An 18232-nucleotide genomic window follows, 5' to 3' on the forward strand; every position below is an offset into this window, starting at 1 on the left:
GCTAAGTGCAGCAACATCTCTTCCAAATAATATTTCAACAAGTAGTGAACATATTTATGGAATCCATTTATTGTGTATCAGTCTACATTTTATTTGTCTACTGCTTTCAGATATGGCTTCCAAAGTTAGAGTTTTCTTCTCATGTATTTATGTTTCAGTTTGGAAGCCCACCCCTAGCTAAAGCTTTTGCATTTCAGTTATAAATCTCCAGTGTAGAGAATGAGAATATATTTTCACTTTCTTACCTAGGAATTTTGTCCTTCCTCTGAGGACAGTCTTTCCCCCCATATGAAGCAGTGTGTGCTAGGTATGCACAGAAGTTGAGAACTGCAGAGTAGAGTGTAGGCTCAGATTATTTCCGGTAACAAAACATACATTTTGTTTTCTTGTCTTTATGGTACTTTTACCAACTACGTAATATAATAAAAGCTTTATTGTTGTATTACATTTGGAGATAGTCTGAATTTGGCTGTGATTATTTGTATATTTTGAAAAATATCTGCCTAGATTTAAGATTATTCCTTTTTGTGTAGTGCAGTCTCTTTTCCTTTTTTTTTTTAATACAATCTACCAATTAATTTTGGTATATAGACTCAAGTCTGTATGCCAGAATTGTTTTACCTTTAATAGTTTTATGTGCAAGTAGATGGGAGGAATATCACAATGATATGATTGGGTGTGTTAGCATAAAGGGTAGTGAAGATACCAGAATTACAGCTATCAGTCTGCTTTTTCCTCTATTTTGCTTTTTCCCCCATAGAGTTTAAGAAAGGAAGAAGGAAATAAAAAATGAGAGAAACTGTTTTCATTTATTCATTTAGCTACTTGAGAAACTGATAATTAATGGGTAAATTTGTTCAAGTTTCTTCTGAGTTGACCAGAATCAATCTTTGTCCTCAAACTAAGTGACCCTCTTTCCTGAGATGGACTTTACTCCATGTTTTTGTGTGGTGTGATGTGAGCCACTTCATGTCTGGATGAACAGGAGTCCTGTCCAGAGAAATGGAGTGGCAAACAGCAGAACTCCTCCTTTCTCTTCTTCATATCAAAGACTTTTCTGTGCCCAAGGTGGGGATGGCTGCTGTTGACCGTAGTTAGGCAAAGCCTTCACCTGCAAGCGTTCAGGTGAACCTCCCTAGTTGTTGCAGAAACAGTCAACCTCTATTCAGCTGCCATGACAAGTTTAGCAGGGCAAGAGGGCTGGAATAGTTTGTTTTAATTGTCTTACTAATTTAAGACTTTTACAATGACACCTTTTGGGAAGGGAAATGCTAAGACAGTATTTCTGGCACTAGGCTAGCTGCTCCCTTAGGCAATAAGGCCATGGATGAGGAATCAGACACAACTGCAAAAAGGGAATAAGTTGCACCTTTTATTTCCGAGGAGGAAATTGGTGTGTCAGTTTTTTATGGAAACTCTTCATGATTAAGTTAGTGGCCAAAGTAATGGGTGTTCAAGAAGGTGGCAAATGGTAGTTCAGTTCCAAAAGTTGTTACAGCACTGCTAGGTAAATGCCATCGCTCTGCTCAGAAATGGTGCTGAAGCTGAGGGATGCTTGTGTTGCTGCTTTAAAATGTAACCACAGCATAGTCATGAAACAGCCCAGGTACTGGAGATAACATTGGAGAAGTGATTGTTTTCATCAGACTGTCCCTTATGAAACCATGTCTTCTCTTTTAGGTGTAGTAAAATACTACTTTTTAATTGTTTTTGGTAAGAGTACAGCAAGACCAGTTTCGTCGGATGAGTCTATTATGGCTGCATTTCAGTGATGGGGTATGACCAGTTTGAATATACTATTCCCCTCACTCCAAACATAGTGGAACACAAGTGCTGTACTGTGTAATGGAAATTCCTCTGCTGTTCACATTGGGTAGATCTGAATTTGAAATTAGCACGTCAGTCAGTTCATTGCTTTGCTGCGATACAAACTTGTCTTGTTATTCCCTCTCTTCATTTTGCGTATGTCAAACTAAAGCCACTCCTGATGTGGCAGCTTTGAGATTAAGTAAGTGGGCAGTTTTTGGCTCAATTACGGCAATTAGTGTTCAGTCATATTGCATGTTTAAACCCAAGCTTTGACATGTCAACATTTTGCTCCATCCTAAAGTAGGGCTATTTTTACTCAGAGAAATGAGTGATTATATTTTGGTCATTATAACAGAAAGCTTTATAAGCTAACTGAGCATAGTACCTGGAGAGATGTTGTTCTCCAGGTTGACTTTTTTAACAAATAACAAGTCTGGAATCAGGGAAGAAGGGAAAAGAGGAAGGAAAGTATGTGTGTGAACTTGATATGAGGCTATTATACTGTCATGCCTCAAACGAGCAATTTTATGCCCTTTCTTCTTTCTAGCAATGCCACATGGGCAGCATTGATGCATGTCCCTGCTTCTGATAGGAGTAAAGATTTGGATGTGAGAAAACAGTAAAGGTGTTGCTCTGTAAAATCTATTTGAAGCCTGACACTTTGCGAACTCAGCAGCAACAGAAAACTTGTCTGTAGAATACTTATCTCCTACCTTATGTATATTGATGCTACAAGTGATACTGGCATGACTGACTGTAAACCTGTGTAGATATAAGAAGCGCTATAAACAATTCAGCATCTTAAATGTACAGCATGGCAGTCCTCTGTAATGGAGGTGCACCAGCCCATTTGTGATGTGGATAGTTGGAAGCGAGTGGCCAAAGATGAGAGGTAGACTTAAATCTTAACTTTGAGCAAACGCCTACTAGTTTGGCTCAGTAATGTTCTGTACTTGACAGTGCTCCATGAGAAGAAATGCGGCTTTAGCATTTTGTGAATGAATGTGTTTATAAGAAAAGAAGAAAATATCTCTTTCCGGACAGATGTCTTATATTAATCTCTTAACTTGTGGTGTCTGTCTTTCAGCATTTCTTAAATGTGGTTTAACAATGAACTTTAATTTGTGGATTTTTTGATGTACGCTTCTGTGTGCATTGTTCGGCTTTTGTATGGGTTATCCAATACTGGATGTACTCGCTCATCTTACACATTGCAAGGAACTGTTAACCAGTTCCATTTGTGTCCTTCGTAATTAGATTACTCACAGAAGACCATTAATAAGCACACATTACAACATACATTAGGGTAGTAGAGATGTAATACAGATGCACTGGGGAGGGAAGATTCCCCCTGCCTCTGCTTTGACCTAGGACAGTTAAACAGGAATGCGTGCAGAAAAACTTGAAGCTGAACACTGCATTGCTGTTAGTCATTGTATTTCTTAGCTTCCTTTGCCACCCACTGCCCCAGTCCTCTTTCCTCCATTATTCTGATCTTCTGTAATTTTATCTCAAGATTGTATTTGAAGTCTTCTGCTAGATTGTTAAGTGTACAAAATCCCTGAGACTATCCTTTTGAGACTACAGAGTGGCACAGGTAAAGGCTGTAGCCTTGGTGTGATTGTTAAATGAGTTCAATCTTTTTTCATGGTTGACTTGAAAATTTGAAAGGTTACATTTTGGTGTTTCTCCAGCAGCTTAATTATTTTGACTTAATATGCCCTTAGTCTTTACTACTAGTTTTGTACTTACCTAAATACTGGAAAAGAAATAATTCTAAAAACCTCAGAGTCCACTACTTGGAACACTCTTCTTTGTATTTGCAGTTAACTTTGAGGAAGATGTGGGACAGCTGTTCCACTGTAGAAACACCCCAAATTTCAAGGCAGTATATCTGTGGCCTAAATCTACAGTTGTCTTCAAGATAAATGTGAGATTGTGTGTTTCAGTTCTAGGATTAAGATTTTTAGAGCCCCTTCTCTCAAAATAGAAGAACGTGAAGGTGTGGTATTTAAAACATACTTCTTTTTTTTTTTTTTCTGGCTAGCAGCCCTTACTAATATCATCTGGCTTACCCTAGCCTCCTTTTTAGTTTACAGTTCTCCCTTTAGAGATAGATTAGTCATTGTTTCTGTACAGTAGCATTTTTTCCCCTGCAGCACTAATTTGATTGCAAGATTTACTTAAGCCTCCATCTCTGTTCCATACTTCTGCCTCCAGCGTGGCACAGGGTGTTCAAAATCTGTGATAACTCTGGCAGTGATATTTCCATTTTTTTTTTCTTCTGCCATGGTTGCACCAAAATACCAATAGAGAGTACAGCATTCCCTTGCTTGCTGCAAACGTGTAAATGTTATGTGTGTTCACAACCTGTCTTTGGGGCTCAACAACCTTCATTGAAATACGATAGGAAGGTGCTGGTTACATTTTCACACTGAGTTTTGGTCAGTGACATGAGTTTGATTTAGATGATACTAAAGGTGTGTGCAAGTTGATTGCAGTAGCTACTAGGGATTTTTAAGTCTTTGTTGTTAAAACTCTTTAAGCTTTTCATGCTTGATGCATTTTCTGTGTATGTTTTCTGGTTGGAGGACAAAGTTCTCTGAGGTAAGAATGTGCTAGGGTGATGCGGAGGCTATGGATGCACAGGCACATGCTGTTGGAGATTACTTTCATGTGGAATAGCAGCACTTGTAGGTGCAGTTTTGCTTCCATTGCCAAGTTATATAAAAGCCTGCTCATGCAAATAAAGGACTTGAGCCTTAATGAAGGGAAAATTAAGTCCAAATAAAATGTCCTGTGCCAGAAAAGAAACTTCCTCCCGTCTATGAGAATCTAACACAGATCTTTTCATTCATCCTTTTACTTGCCTTTAGGCATACCTCCCAGTGGTTGTCAGGCAACCGTAATAATGTTGCTGAACACGCAGGCTGGCTAATTGGATTGTCCCCTTCTTGGGATTTTTGTTCAAATGGTTTTGGTCATTTTTAATAAGGCAAACAGATGCAAGTTGCTTTGTTGGCTGATGTGATAAACCAAGAGGCTTTTAAGAGTTCTGTGGCATGTCAAGGACAGAATTTTGACACCTGTGCAAGCTTTGACATTGCACTTAATCAAGAGCATAAGAATTTGCCTCTGTCACTACAGAAGCTTTGCTAAATTCTGTTTTAATTCAGCACATTTCCTAGTTGTATTCAAACCAGTCTATTCTAATGAGAACTTTTGGTTGAAAGGCAAACTTGACTGGACCTGAGCAGCACTACAAAAATTTAGTGTTCAAATAGGCTGAGAATTTCCTGCACCTTGTAACCTGCATCACAATGGTAGTTTTACTAGTGAAAATTGCATTCAGAAAAACAGCAGTGCTTTAGTACAGGGTGAGATGCCACAGAAGTGGCATATATCATAAGAACAGCAAGAGTTTTGTTCTTTGTTACACTCACTGGAAAATATATTTAATGTGTTGTTCAGGAGGGCCTGTTTCTTTATGCTAGCTTGATGTGAGTAAGAACATTTCTTACAAGGGGTGTTGAACTTGAGTGTCTAGTAGTTTCCCTGGTTATTCTAAGCATATAAGCTAAAAATTCATGTGATTTGCATTTATATAACCAAACTTGCCTTGTAGTAATTATTGCAAGGCAACTACTTACTTGTTTCCTTTTATTTTTTCTTATCTCCTTTTAGATTCACAAAGTTGAAGAGCCTTAACCTTTCCAATAATAATTTAGGAGACTTCCCACTGGCAGTCTGCAGTATCCCAACTCTGACTGAACTCAACGTGTCCTGCAATGCCCTCAGAAGCATTCCAGCAGTTGTAGGCGAGATGCACAAGCAAGTACTCTCTTAAAACCTAACATACACAGCCTGATAATAAAAGCAACAAGCAGTTTCATGACTACATACTCTTGCTATGAGAAACAGTTTAAACTTACTGGGTTTTCTCACAGCAGACTGGCTTGTAGATCCATATGGAAGCAGTTGTGGATGGAGGGAAAGCACTCTTTGTGCTTCGAAGCTCTTCCAGTCCTCAGCATTTGACACAAGGGTCACTTTCATGGTGAAGAAAATCTTTAAACTTCATTGCTTATGTGCTTCAGCTGTGATACAAGTTGCAGTTCTGGGGATGTTTGAAGATACAACTGTCTAACACAGCCTACATTTCATAGTTGCCAAAGCTTTTAATTATTTGGTGGATATCTTCTGTAGCAGATGTTAAAGCATTGTTCTTTAATGTTTTTCTTTCTGCTGCCCTTTTTTATATTGTATGTCACTGTAACTGCAGCAGATTTGTGTATTTATAAGAAGGAAATGTGATTTAACAGGTCATTCGCTTTCTTCACTCTCCCTTCCCCTCCCCCACTTCTAATAGCTTGCAGACATTTTTGCTGGATGGCAACTTTCTCCAGTCCCTTCCTGATGAATTGGAGCATATGCATCAGCTCAGCTACGTGAGTCTGTCCTTCAATGAGTTCACTGACATTCCGGGGGTTCTGGAGAAGCTCACTGCCATGGATAAGCTTTGTATGTCAGGAAACTGCATGGATACCCTGAATCTACAGGTGTTGAAAAGGATGCCTCATATTAAACATGTGGATCTAAGGTAGGTATTAGGAAAAGGGGAAGAATAAGTAAATCTGAATTATTGATGTTGAGATGGCTTCTCCTTGGCTGTCAGAATAGCCCCTGGGTATGAATCTCTTGTGTTAGTTCACTGAACTATGTTTCTGGTGGTGTTACATAACTTGCAGCACTTGCCGTGACTTAGCACTCTTCTCTGAGGAAGTGGAAGCATTTAGGGGGGTCAGAAGGTAGGAGGATGAGTTTTGGGGGAAATAATGTTTGCACCAAAAGCTCAAACCAAACAGAACTTGGAACATTGGTGATTCCTGCAGTTCTTGTTGCTGCAGTGTTAATATAATATAGATGATAGTCCCTAACCCAAAAAGCTTCTATCTGAAAGATGAAGCTACTCTGGAAGTACAACTGTTACACAGAGGGCAACTCTTCAAAAGCAAGAGCAACAGCAGAACTGTAGATATTTATCCTTATCCTTGCTCAGCTTATCCTCAACTGGCTTAGTGGACAAACGGAAGTTAGTATACTGATTTTAGTGTTCTGTTCAGAGCTGGGAATTTGAACTCTTTGGAGTGCTCTACAGTCTCAAACATTGTTGGGTTATAGATAATCTCACTCAGGTGTAACTTGCTGAGTATTGGTAGTGTCAATGCACTGCGGTGAAGATGTGATTAAAATCTGTTCTCTTTATCTGACAGACCCACTTGTCTTGGGTTTTTGCTTTGTTTTCATTCAACACCCATTTTTAGGTCTCTGACTTTGCTCGCTGTGAAATGTGAAGAGGCAAGAAGCAAATGTATGGGAATTCATAAATCTCAATTTGGCCTTTCAATAAGGCAAGAGTCTCCAATATGTGCAGACTTTTCCAGCACATGCTCATGACAGAGCAGCAGGAACTATAGAGGTTTTGTTCTTTTCCAAACTATTGGGCACAAATAACAGACAGATCATCTTTTATTTTTATAGACACAGTAACAATAATACTTAGTTTCTTGCAGAGCTTTTCATAAGTAGTTTTCGAAGTAGTTAAGAAAGGAGCCTGGTGTCATCATTCCTTTGTCATGATGGATAAAGCAACAGAGTGGATCCATCCTGTTTTCGAATACCATAACAAGGGGGAAAATATTAAAAATCAACCTTGATCAGAACCTGAAGCTATGCTAGTTTAATCCAGTGCAGCTGATTTATTTTAGAGTGAGCATTAGTTTGTCAGCAGGAACCTGCCACATAACTACAGTTAATCTTTTTTTTTTTGTCTGCAAGATTGAATTCAATTAGGAGATTGGAGGCCGATGAAGTAGATTTTCTGCATCACGTGACCCAACTAGATCTGAGAGACAACAGACTTGGGGAGCTGGATGCAACAGTTTTTAACAATGTTGAAGTATTACACTGTGAAAGGAATCAACTGGTAACCCTCAAAATCAGTGGATATTTTCTCAAAGCACTGTATGCTTCCTCGAATGGTGAGTGCATTTTCAGGGCAGCTGTGGTGTTGTCATCTGACTTCTGTTTTCATACCTAGTTCTCTCTGGGATGCTTGTGGAGTGCAGTGCACATAATCAGGACGCTCTTGACATTACCCTGGATAAAAGGGTTTCACATGTACTGTGTCATGCTCCTGGCAATTCTGGGCTTCAGAAGTGACTTTCAAATAATGCTGGGCTACTGATTTTGAGATCTGAAAACTGTGAAAACCTTACAATTTGGGCTGAAATTCTTCTCTGTGTCAGTAGGGAGGGTATTTCAGTGGGTCATTTGTTTTGGTTTATTATTGTGTTGCTTTACTAAGGCCAATAAGAAATTAACTGCTTCTCCCTGCATTGAGAAAGTTTGAACAAGTGGCCATTTGCGAGACAAACCAAAACAATGTATATTTTTTGCTACTACTTCTTGCTCCCTACTCTGGGCAGAAAGCTACAAAATCCATGAGTAACTTCATTTGTATTTGATAATAAAAATAATGCCAGGTGAATAACTCCTGGGTTTCATTTATTGGATCTGTTTGCTCTGTCTCTGGAAACTGCTATTACTTAAAATACTCAGTTTGCACTACCATTTTTATTGCTTGGAGTAGTTCAGTATGGAATAAAGAAAATGCAAGCTCAGAGAGCTATGAATTTGATGAACAGTCTGAACTGCCTTTAAAAGGCTGTCATCTTAGTGATATCCAAGCCTATGCCTTCTTTAAGTATTCATGCCAGGATCTTTGTAGCTAAGAAAAGTTAACATAATCTAAGCATGTGCTGCTCAATGAGGGCTGAGAATCCAAGTCAACCCATATCTTGCAATGAACTGCCTATTTGGTCTTCCTGTTTCTCCTGGTTATCCTCTCTTTGCACTCTCATCCACCTTGTTTTAGTCTCATTTTCCAAAGAAACTGTGATGCTGGGTACAGTTTCATTTTAGTGCATTTTTCTGTAGGCTTAAATAAATGTCTGGCATTTTTTTTTTAACCTTAATACTAAGTATTAGTTACCTAAAAGCCTTAGGTAATGAACTGTATTTTGATTGCTTCAGTAGTAACATTGTTAGCAGTAGTCAAGGTGCTATGAAAGGTCTGTAAGGCTGCCTGCAACTGGGAACTCCACAGGCATGCGAAGGCTCATGTAATGTGTTGAAAAATACTCTGGATCTTACCATGACCTAGAGGATTCTGTGGTATCCTGTAACTTGCTGTTCCAGAGTGGGGAGTTTTCCTTCCCGTGTCTGTACCACTAGTGACCAGTGAAAAAAAGTAGAGCAGATTTGTGACTGACTCTTCTGGGCGGAGGGCAGCAGAGGTGAAGTTACAGCTCTGTGACAAAAATGGAAAAATGAGAATTTACCGTTAAACTTTTAAAATCCTCCAGTTTCTCCTCTCTGATCAGTTATATAGTTTCTGTCATAGCAAGTACAATGTACTAGAGCAAATGTACTAAGACCTAATAAAGAAACAGAACTGGGTTCACAGGGGTCCAGATCTTCAGAAATTTTTTAGATTATTGACTTGCTCTGAAATGTCTCAGTGTTAGCTCTTAAAGTAATTCTTATGGAACAGTCATTTAGGTGCAAATCTTTATCACTGCTTTTGTTATTATATGTATTTTTTTCCCCTAGAACTTGTTCACCTTGATGTGTATCCAGTTCCTAATTGCCTGGCTTATATGGATATTTCTAGGTAAGACTATGTTTTTTCTTGGATGCGTGAAATATACATCAAAGACTCTTATGGAACAATGACATTCATTGGTATCTTACTGGGTGGGAGTGGAGGCAGGAATTGGACCTTGGGATATGAAAAGTCTGATTTTCAGAGTTAGAGCATAGAGCATGGGCTCCTTTTCTACTGGTCAGTTCTTCCCTTTATAGATTCCCCCCCTTTTTTTTTTCTACTGCCAAAGGCAAAATGTGCCTTTATAGTTAGAGCAAAAGAGTTTCCATGATTTAAAGGTTTCCTGTCTTACAGAGTTATAAGACGATGATTCAAACGTACACCAATCTGAGACATGTGCAGGAGTTACTTTCTGGATATGTCTGCATCGTAAGCCCAGCGTAGGTGATGGTTTGATAGTTTACTCATCAGTTTGGCAGCTCCTGCAGCTCATCGTTGTTCTCCGCAGCCCTGGCTGCTACAGAGATGTCTGCAGTTGCCATTTGAAGGAATACGTAAATTTCATCTTAATGAGGAAGGTGGGATAAGGGAAGAAATGGAAAAGGGGGTGTTTTAGTTTGTTTTACAATTTCAGGACTGAATCAGGAAAACATTTATACATGTGCTTAATGGCTGTCTTATTTAAGAAATTACTCATCTACATTTGAAGCGATAATCTCATTCATTAAAAAACCTACTTAAAGCACTCAAACTATTGCGAATGATCATAACAATTAGTGAGTTAACCTGGGCTAGTGGCCATCAACTTCAAAGTTTCATCAACCCTGAGTTACCCACATTGTGCACCTAAATGTAACACAGTGGTGTGACTAAGTAATCTGTTGAAAAGCGATCTGTTGTAAAGCTGCATTCTCCATTTACGTTTGTAAGTGAAGTTGGTATAGAATGCGTGATTTTGATCACAAACCTCTTTTTGTTCTTCATTTCAGTGATGACGTTGTAACTAAACGAGTAGAGTGTCTTTAGCTTTTTGGCTTGCTTGGAATTTGGGAAATCTGCTTGAGAATAGAAAGGAAGCTATCAGAGAAGAGAGATTGGCTTGCTATTGCATATTTTAGTTAAAGACTATTGCAGGAATAAACTAAAGGATACAAGTACATGATTGATTTATGTTCATGCTTTGTAAACCTCCTTGTCCTGAACTTCAGGTCTGAGAGCGCCTGACTATTATTTGATGCCCGGTTTTGCTTCTGTGTATGCTGACTGAAATAGTGGTTATGTGAAGGCATATGCACACAATCTCCTCCATGTCTCTGCTAATTTTTGTCTTTATAAGGCAGGATACAGGAGTGCCCCAGTTTGCCTATCTGTGTGTTTTCAGTGCAATATTTGGAAAAACTTGCCCCCAGGACCTTAATTTTCAGAAGGGTTAGTTTCTGTGAAGATAAATACAAGAAGAACAAAACAGTTGGCTTTAAAAATACACAAAAAATTTGCTCTTTTCAGTGAGATAGCTAAAGAATGGTAGAGTGGATTTGGGGATTAAATTTATGAGAGATCAAAGAGGTGCGTTTTTACTGTGTAGGGTGTGAATATCTTAGAAATTTTCTTCTCCATGGAGAGACTTCATTTTTGATACTCTGATACTCTTAATGCTTCCATGACAATTTGGAAGCAGTTTTTTCCATTTTCTTAGTGACTGCACATGTAGGGAGATAATGCTGTTAGTTTTCTTGCCCCTCTCACTCACGACTTCACTGCACAGAAGGAGGGATGATACAATGTCATAGGAAACATGCTATGTAGCAGATTTGTTTCCTGCAGGTATCTGTATCTCCATTGAGGCTCTATACTTAATAGCCTTTACATCTCGATTATCATTCAGTTACACCTCTTTGTGTTCTTTATTCATAGAAATCACCTGGAAAACCTGCCTGAGTGGGTGTGTGACAGCAGGAAACTGGAAGTGTTGGATGTTGGCCACAATCAGATACGTGAGCTGCCTGCCCGGTAAGTCTTCCACAATGTGGAACAGGATAAGCAATTCAGAAATAATTGCTGATTCAGTGTTTAGCTTGTTCCACTGACTGTCAGGGCTGTTTTATCTTTTGTTTGATTTTATTTTTACCTTGCGGGGTGTCGTCATGCCTCAAGCTTCCACCCAGCCTTTCTTCTTTGACTTTCATGCAGAGAAAGTAGTGCCTTTGAACTTCAAGTGGAAGTTTTGAAGCTGTTCATGTGGCTGTTCAGGCAGAAAAACCCTTCATTTTTAATATCGAATATTAAATATTTACAGCTGTAGCTTTTAATGACAGTTTAGAGATCCAGAACTTGTAACTTAGTTTCAGTGATGCCTTGAGACTCCAGTTCACAACCACATTTGAGTGAAAAAGGGTTTAGGGAAGTTGAAGCCATATCAAGCAAGTAAAACTTGCCTTCACTGCAAAGATGATCTCTTTTCCAGGAGTCTAAACTTAAAATTGATAAATACAAATGATAGAAAAGAAGTGAACAGGAAGCAAAATAGGAGTTTGGTTTAAATAATGAATGGGTCTTACTAATTTTTTTTCTAGAGAGACCTGTTCCACGTGAGTATAATGGTCAGGTGCGGTGTTGAGAATTTTTAAATTCCTGCCTTGACTGGAAGAGAGCTGTCATTCTTGAGTGTTCATACACTTCAAAAGAAAAGTTGTGAAAGTGGGAGAACATACTAGCTGGGCACAAGGGATGAAAGTACATCGGGATATGCAGAGCCACTGAAGATGGTAGGCAGCTAGTATGTCATGAGCTATTAAATATTTTCCTTAAGGACTGTACAGCACAGAAGAGCATCAGAAACCAAGAAGGATAGTTTTCTGTGGGTCAGATGAATGTGTAATGCGGTGTAAACTTGGCAATTTTAGTGTCAGAAATGAGGAGAAAATAGATTTCAGAAATGTGGGCAGAAGATATGAGGAGATTTGCTGAGCAAACGAACAGGCTAACATGCAGACTATTAATCCCTCTGTTTTTTCACACAAAGTGAAACCATGCCTACTCAGAAGGTGGGGGTGCAAAAGTTCATTTGTCTTTCATTTGCACTTCATAACAGCCAGGGCTATCAAGGCATACCGGATATCTCTGGGAGATTAATGATTAGCTGAAATTAGGTACAGTCAACATCCCACTTGTCTCTCCTGCCATCTTATCATTAACCCCAGGAAAGAGCTTATCTTTGAAAGCTCTTCTTTGTAGTATGTGTCTAGATAGCTTAGCTCCTAATAAGTCAGTTCAGTTTTAAGGCCCTGTTCCGTTCAAAAGACAGGCTTTGAAAATCTGTCAGACTTTAGGGAAATTTGGGTCTGGACTCAAATGTGAATGGCTCAACAGTAGTTCGCACACCTAAGTATCAAGTAAATACAAGTGCTCAGTAAATGTGTTTGTGTGCATTGCTGTGTGCTTTTCTTTCTACATAGGATAACACCCTGAAAACCTATGAAGTGAGTGAGCAGGGCTCTCCTAGGAGCCTACTTGCAATTCTTAAACAAAAATATTCAAGCCTTGAGTGACCAGCAGTTTCCTGCAAGGGTGAAGGTTGCACCTAATATAAACAAACTACAGTTGATGCTCTGTGTTTGCCTCTTGAAATAGAAAAACAGTCCTTGAAGACAAAGAGTTGAAGCATTTGAGATAGAGGATTCTGTACTGATGTTTGTCTCAATTAAAGAAAATGGGAACAATGTCTTCTGGACCATAATACAACCATTTCAGCTTTAAAAGTACTGAAAAATAACAAAAAGGGTACTTAGTCTTAGCTATGCAGGACAGATGCATAAAATTGATGTTGCCAAAGATTCCTCAAAGAGAAAGGAAATAAGAGTTGCCATAATGACCTTGTTGCCACCAGTGAATAGATGTCTATATGTATTTTTGTTCCTTTTTGTCTGATTTTTTAGAAAGGTCTATTTGTAGTCAACACTGTGTGCTCTTGAAGAGTTGCATACTAAAGGAATTGGTTGAATGCTTGCACCAAACCACGTTTTCTCAGAAGATGGTGGTGCTGAATGATGTGCTTGTCCTTAGAACTTATTGATTCCACCAAAACTTCCAGAGGGAATTGGGCAAGTGGGAAACCTGCCTATATGGAAGAGTAGTCCTGGCATCCTGGTTCCACGCCCAGTTTAAGAACAGGAAGTCCCAGACTCATAAGGAGCTTATTTAGTTAAATCCTGATGTTCAACCTCTTTTCAGGCAACCCAGTTCCTTTGGTGCTTGTATAAGTTGAAAAATAAGAGAAAGCAAATAAAAAAAACCCCACAAAAAATCCCCAACAAACTCAAAAAAACACCCAAGACTTACTCAGTTCTTCTGAAATATGGAAAAGTGAAACATTGAATTTTTTGCCATGTTTTGAACTTTTAAAAAATTTTAAAATGGCACTCCCCTCACCCATCAGAAAAAAACCCCAAAGTGATAGTTTGGTTTTTTTTGTCAACCAATTCTGCTTTCTCCTGCAATGTTTGGTGTTGACGGTACTGGCCATTCTTTATTGGGAAAGGAAATAGAATAGAAATGCAAATCCATAACTGAGAGAGATTTTCAGGTAAAAATAGAGTGAAGCAAAAATGATTAAATAACAAAAACATAATAGGCTTTCGCTGTGGTAAGGATTTTTACCCTGTGTTGAGCCTTCTGGAATGATACAGCTGGGTGTTGACTTGTATCCATGGTCATAACACAGACAGGCCGGCCAACTGAGATAACTGTTAACACTGGCATGCAGATACAGAGTATGACTGTATCTGTCAAGGGGGAAATACTCTGCGTACTTGATTGATTATTTTGGCACAATAATCCAATGACCTGATGTATTGTAGGGAAGGGGCAGGGAGGTTCTTTATGTGTATTTGGGTCATTGTGACAGAGGGAAGAAGATTTTTACTTTAATGCTGAGTAATTTGAGAGTATTTGATTGAAGCAGGTCAGCGTGTTGCATGGGCTCGCCAGATTAAGCAGTACAGTAGCAGGCATATAAAACAGGTGGCAGATGAAGAATAATCTTTTTTTTCTTAATTTACTGAAAGTGGTTTCTGTTCAAAATCAAGAGTTGCTCCATTTTTGGTGTCTTTAGGTGCAGATTTTAAACTCCTTATTACGTTGTTTATACTGCAAATTTTAGCTATACTGTTTGACCAGAACAGCTATTTTTCTCTTTACGTTGCCCTCTTCTCCCCTCCCTTTCTCCCCTAGACCCACAAGAAATGGAGTAAGGGGGATGGGACTTGAGGTCATCTGTTGCTTGTAAAAGCTCAAGAAAGTAAAGCCGATTAGATAAATTTCATTCGCCGTAGAACTGGAAAGGAGGCTTTATGTTATTCTGGTATTAACAGAAAAGAAAAATTGTGGGGGTGAGGAATTGCGTTGGATTATGAGTCAGCACATGATGAGTAGAGCACTATGAAGCCTGTGGGGTGACTGGTGATTTTACCCCCACTTCTAAAGTTCTTCCATTAGCTAAGGGGATCCCACATGTGCAGATTTCTGCAGCCTATATTAGCAATTACCTCCTTCATGGTCGTGCATCTATATTCGTATTTTATACAGTGCAGTAAAATAACCCTTTGTCACTACTTGCACTCCTGAATCATCCGCAGACCTCCTTCCCTGTCTCTGAACAACCTTTTCAAGAAGTTGGTGGAGAGTGGGAAGACGTTTTTGGATCTGTGCGTAATTAATACCATGTCTGCTAATCATAATCAGTTGGCTGAATCACTTTCTTCTAATGAACTGTGCTACCATATCTAAATTATCAAAGAAACTCTTCGGTTTATATTTTTCTCATTATTGGTGTTTTTTATTTCTCTTAAGGTTGTTTTACAACAGTAGCTTGCGTAAGCTGCTGGCAGGACATAACATGTTAGGAAGGCTACCAGATCGGCTCGAGCGAACGCAAGTGGAGGTCCTGGACGTGCAACACAACCAGCTCCTTGAACTGCCATCTAACCTGCTTTTGAAAGCAGACAGGTAATTATAAAGAAATTTCATCTTTTTGACTTGAGCGTGATGAACCTTGCTTTGTGTGTTACTTCCGGACTCAAAGGGTAATCTGAGGTTCCCCTAATTTGAAAGTTGCCAAACCTTATGTGGTAAGAACACGTCTGTCCAACTCACCAAAACATATTCTTTTTATTCTGGTTTTGTTGCCTTATATGGTTGCTGCTTTTTTCCCACTGAGCTCCTACTGAACACCTACTTCTTGAAATCTAGCTGTAAAGTGAAGCACATGCTATTTTCTACTACATACACTGAGATGGTTTAGTGGCAGTTTCTTTAAATACATATTTCTTAGGCTTGTTTGATGGAGTGTGAAAGCTTTTTTTCTCCCTTCAGTCAGAGGCTAGAACTTATTTATACCTGTCAAACAAAACAAAATCTCTGCAAAGGGCTGTCAGAATAATTCAGTTATTCCCCTGTCCTTGCTTGGTGAATTTTTTTTATACCTTTCAGTTATTTGTCACTAATTTAGTTGGTGCCACCACTTGATTTGCTTTCTGGATTCTTATTTTTATGCTGCTGTTTCTTTAATATCAGGGTCTTCATAAGTTTTTTTCCTGGGTATGAACATATCCTTTAGGTGGCTATGATTGAAATATAGGGGGATGGTGGATAGGCTGGCCCTGCTTGGTGTTGGTGTTCCTTGCACCGCTGCGCTTCCACATATAGTCATGGGATTTCTGAGTGCTCAACACATGCATAATTTAACAGACAGTGAGATTGTGTGCTATGGGGTTTTATTTTTGATCCTAGCTGTGACAAAAGAAGTGCATAGCTCCTGGCTTTTTTGAGAGGTGGAGAAGCAACGAGGGGGGGGTGATCTCACTGGCAGAACTCCTCTCCCAGTTACAAGTATTGCAAAACCTCTGCTTTTATACTATTGTTAATTCTGTTGTGTGCCTCTGGTTAAATTTCCCAGAGAATTAGGTTGGTGGTTGAGATGCTTTTTAAATAAACTCTTTTAACTGTCCCAAGTTGAAATTCATATCTGTTCGCTTGGAAAGGATAGAAAACTTAAAGTAAGTTTCAGAGAGCTACTGGCATATTTGAAAGCAAAAAGAGAAATAATTTTGTAAAATTTCTATTAAAAGCAGGTTGTACTTCTAGGATGTAGTTTAGTGCAATTTTGGCATAGAGAGAAACTGATTTTTTTGTACGGCAACTCATCTGGAGACAGCTTTTTTTTTTTCTTGTGATGCTAAATTGAACAAGTACAGGCTAAAACCAGCATTGGGAATAGATTCCCAGAAGTTTGGTAGAAGTGTACTGAGAAGAACTAGAATTGAAGAATATATTGAATAATGGTGTTAAATTCGGGCTTGGGGATTTTTTTTCCCCTCTGCAGCTTTTGAGCAGTACAGGGCACGTGTTTTCCAAGTCTTTTACAGGTCTTAAAAACAGTCACAAACCAGCATAAGAGATAAACAGAGCTTACCCATTCTGGCATCTCATCACCGCTGCAACCTCCCTCCTTGTGATGATAGTAGAAGCAGTTGACTTGGGTAGGGTTTTCCCCATTGATCCCTACCCCTTAATTAGTTTAGATGACATGGCTTGGAAATGGCTTGTCCATGCTGGTGCTCCTGTGACTGCTGCAAAAGTGAGACCTGTGAAGGAAAACAGCAGTACAGATTAGTAGATTAGTGTACAATGTCAGAGCTTTAAGTTTGGAATTTCCTACAGGAAAGATCTTCCTTTTTATTTTGTTTTCAAATACTTGCATCTTGTCAGCAGCAAAGTGTCAACAGAAATAGGTCTGGGCCAGGAAAAGATGTTCAGGGGATTGTTTTGTTTTAAAAAGGTAAAATGATTCTCTTCTCCAAACATTCCCTGGGAAGCACAATCTGTACTGCCAGACATGCCAAGAGAACTGGTTTTCCTGAGTGGTCTGCTGTGGTCTCTACCCAGCGTGTGATATTGGACAAATTACTTTACCTTACAGAACCTTTATCTCTGCATAAAATGACTTCCCTTTTGCAGCCTTGGAAAGATTAGTTTTGGGTTTTTTTGAAAGGTAGTCAGATCTGTGCAACTGACAGATGATATCTTGTCTGGATATGAAGTCTCATGCTGTGAATTATAAATGCTTTTCTTTCTCAGTCCTGAATATTTGACAAAGTGGGTGTGAAGAGCCTTGGGCGAACTTCAGCTCAAGTGCTGGTGGGCTTTGACATCTAGAACATCTGAGGAAGGGAAGGAAATTGGTGCATTGGTGCATGAAGAGAGAATATCACTTCTACCAAAAAAACTCTGAAAAAATACTGAAAAACCTCAGTTTTCGTCATAGAAGAATCTATGAACATTGATTTTCTGCCTTAATCCTTAAAAAAACAAGAAGGTGTAATTTTCTGCTGAAGAGTATAATTAGGGATATTTCGTGTGTCTGCTTTTTAATTATTTTTTTTAAACTGTTAGTTGAGGAGAAATTGAGGACTAGCCTGTGAAACATTTCTCTGACCAAGACGGAACTTGGTTCTGTTTATTGCACTGAAAGTATGCACATCTTGATCATGTTAGCAAGAACTTCTCTTGTAGGGTGGGGATTTTCTTGGCAAGATGAGTACCACAGAGGCAGCCAGATAATCTCTTCATTTCTCATTACCATATGCTGGAAAAACAGAATTCATGCAAGCGCTACGGCTGATGGGGAGAACTCCCAAACTGAGTTCTGAGCCTTTCTTCGTGCACCTGCATTCCTGAAACCTTTTGTTTCTATCCACT

General features: G+C 39.0%; 1 protein-coding gene across 1 annotated transcript in view; it reads left to right on the forward strand.

The window, feature by feature from the left end:
• The window catches only part of PHLPP1 (PH domain and leucine rich repeat protein phosphatase 1), a 66151-nt gene that overhangs the window by 25387 nt on the left and 22532 nt on the right, over window positions 1-18232 (forward strand). The window contains exons 5-10 of the mRNA XM_018076884.1: window positions 5494-5640; window positions 6179-6409; window positions 7648-7850; window positions 9484-9544; window positions 11393-11488; window positions 15326-15481. Coding sequence (XP_017932373.1) covers window positions 5494-5640; window positions 6179-6409; window positions 7648-7850; window positions 9484-9544; window positions 11393-11488; window positions 15326-15481 — 894 coding nt within the window. The remainder of the gene's footprint in view (window positions 1-5493; window positions 5641-6178; window positions 6410-7647; window positions 7851-9483; window positions 9545-11392; window positions 11489-15325; window positions 15482-18232) is intronic.

Source organism: Manacus vitellinus, unplaced genomic scaffold, assembly GCF_001715985.3.
Source record: "Manacus vitellinus isolate BGI_N305 unplaced genomic scaffold, ASM171598v3 scaffold_33_pilon, whole genome shotgun sequence".
Taxonomy (NCBI): Eukaryota; Metazoa; Chordata; class Aves; order Passeriformes; family Pipridae; genus Manacus; species Manacus vitellinus.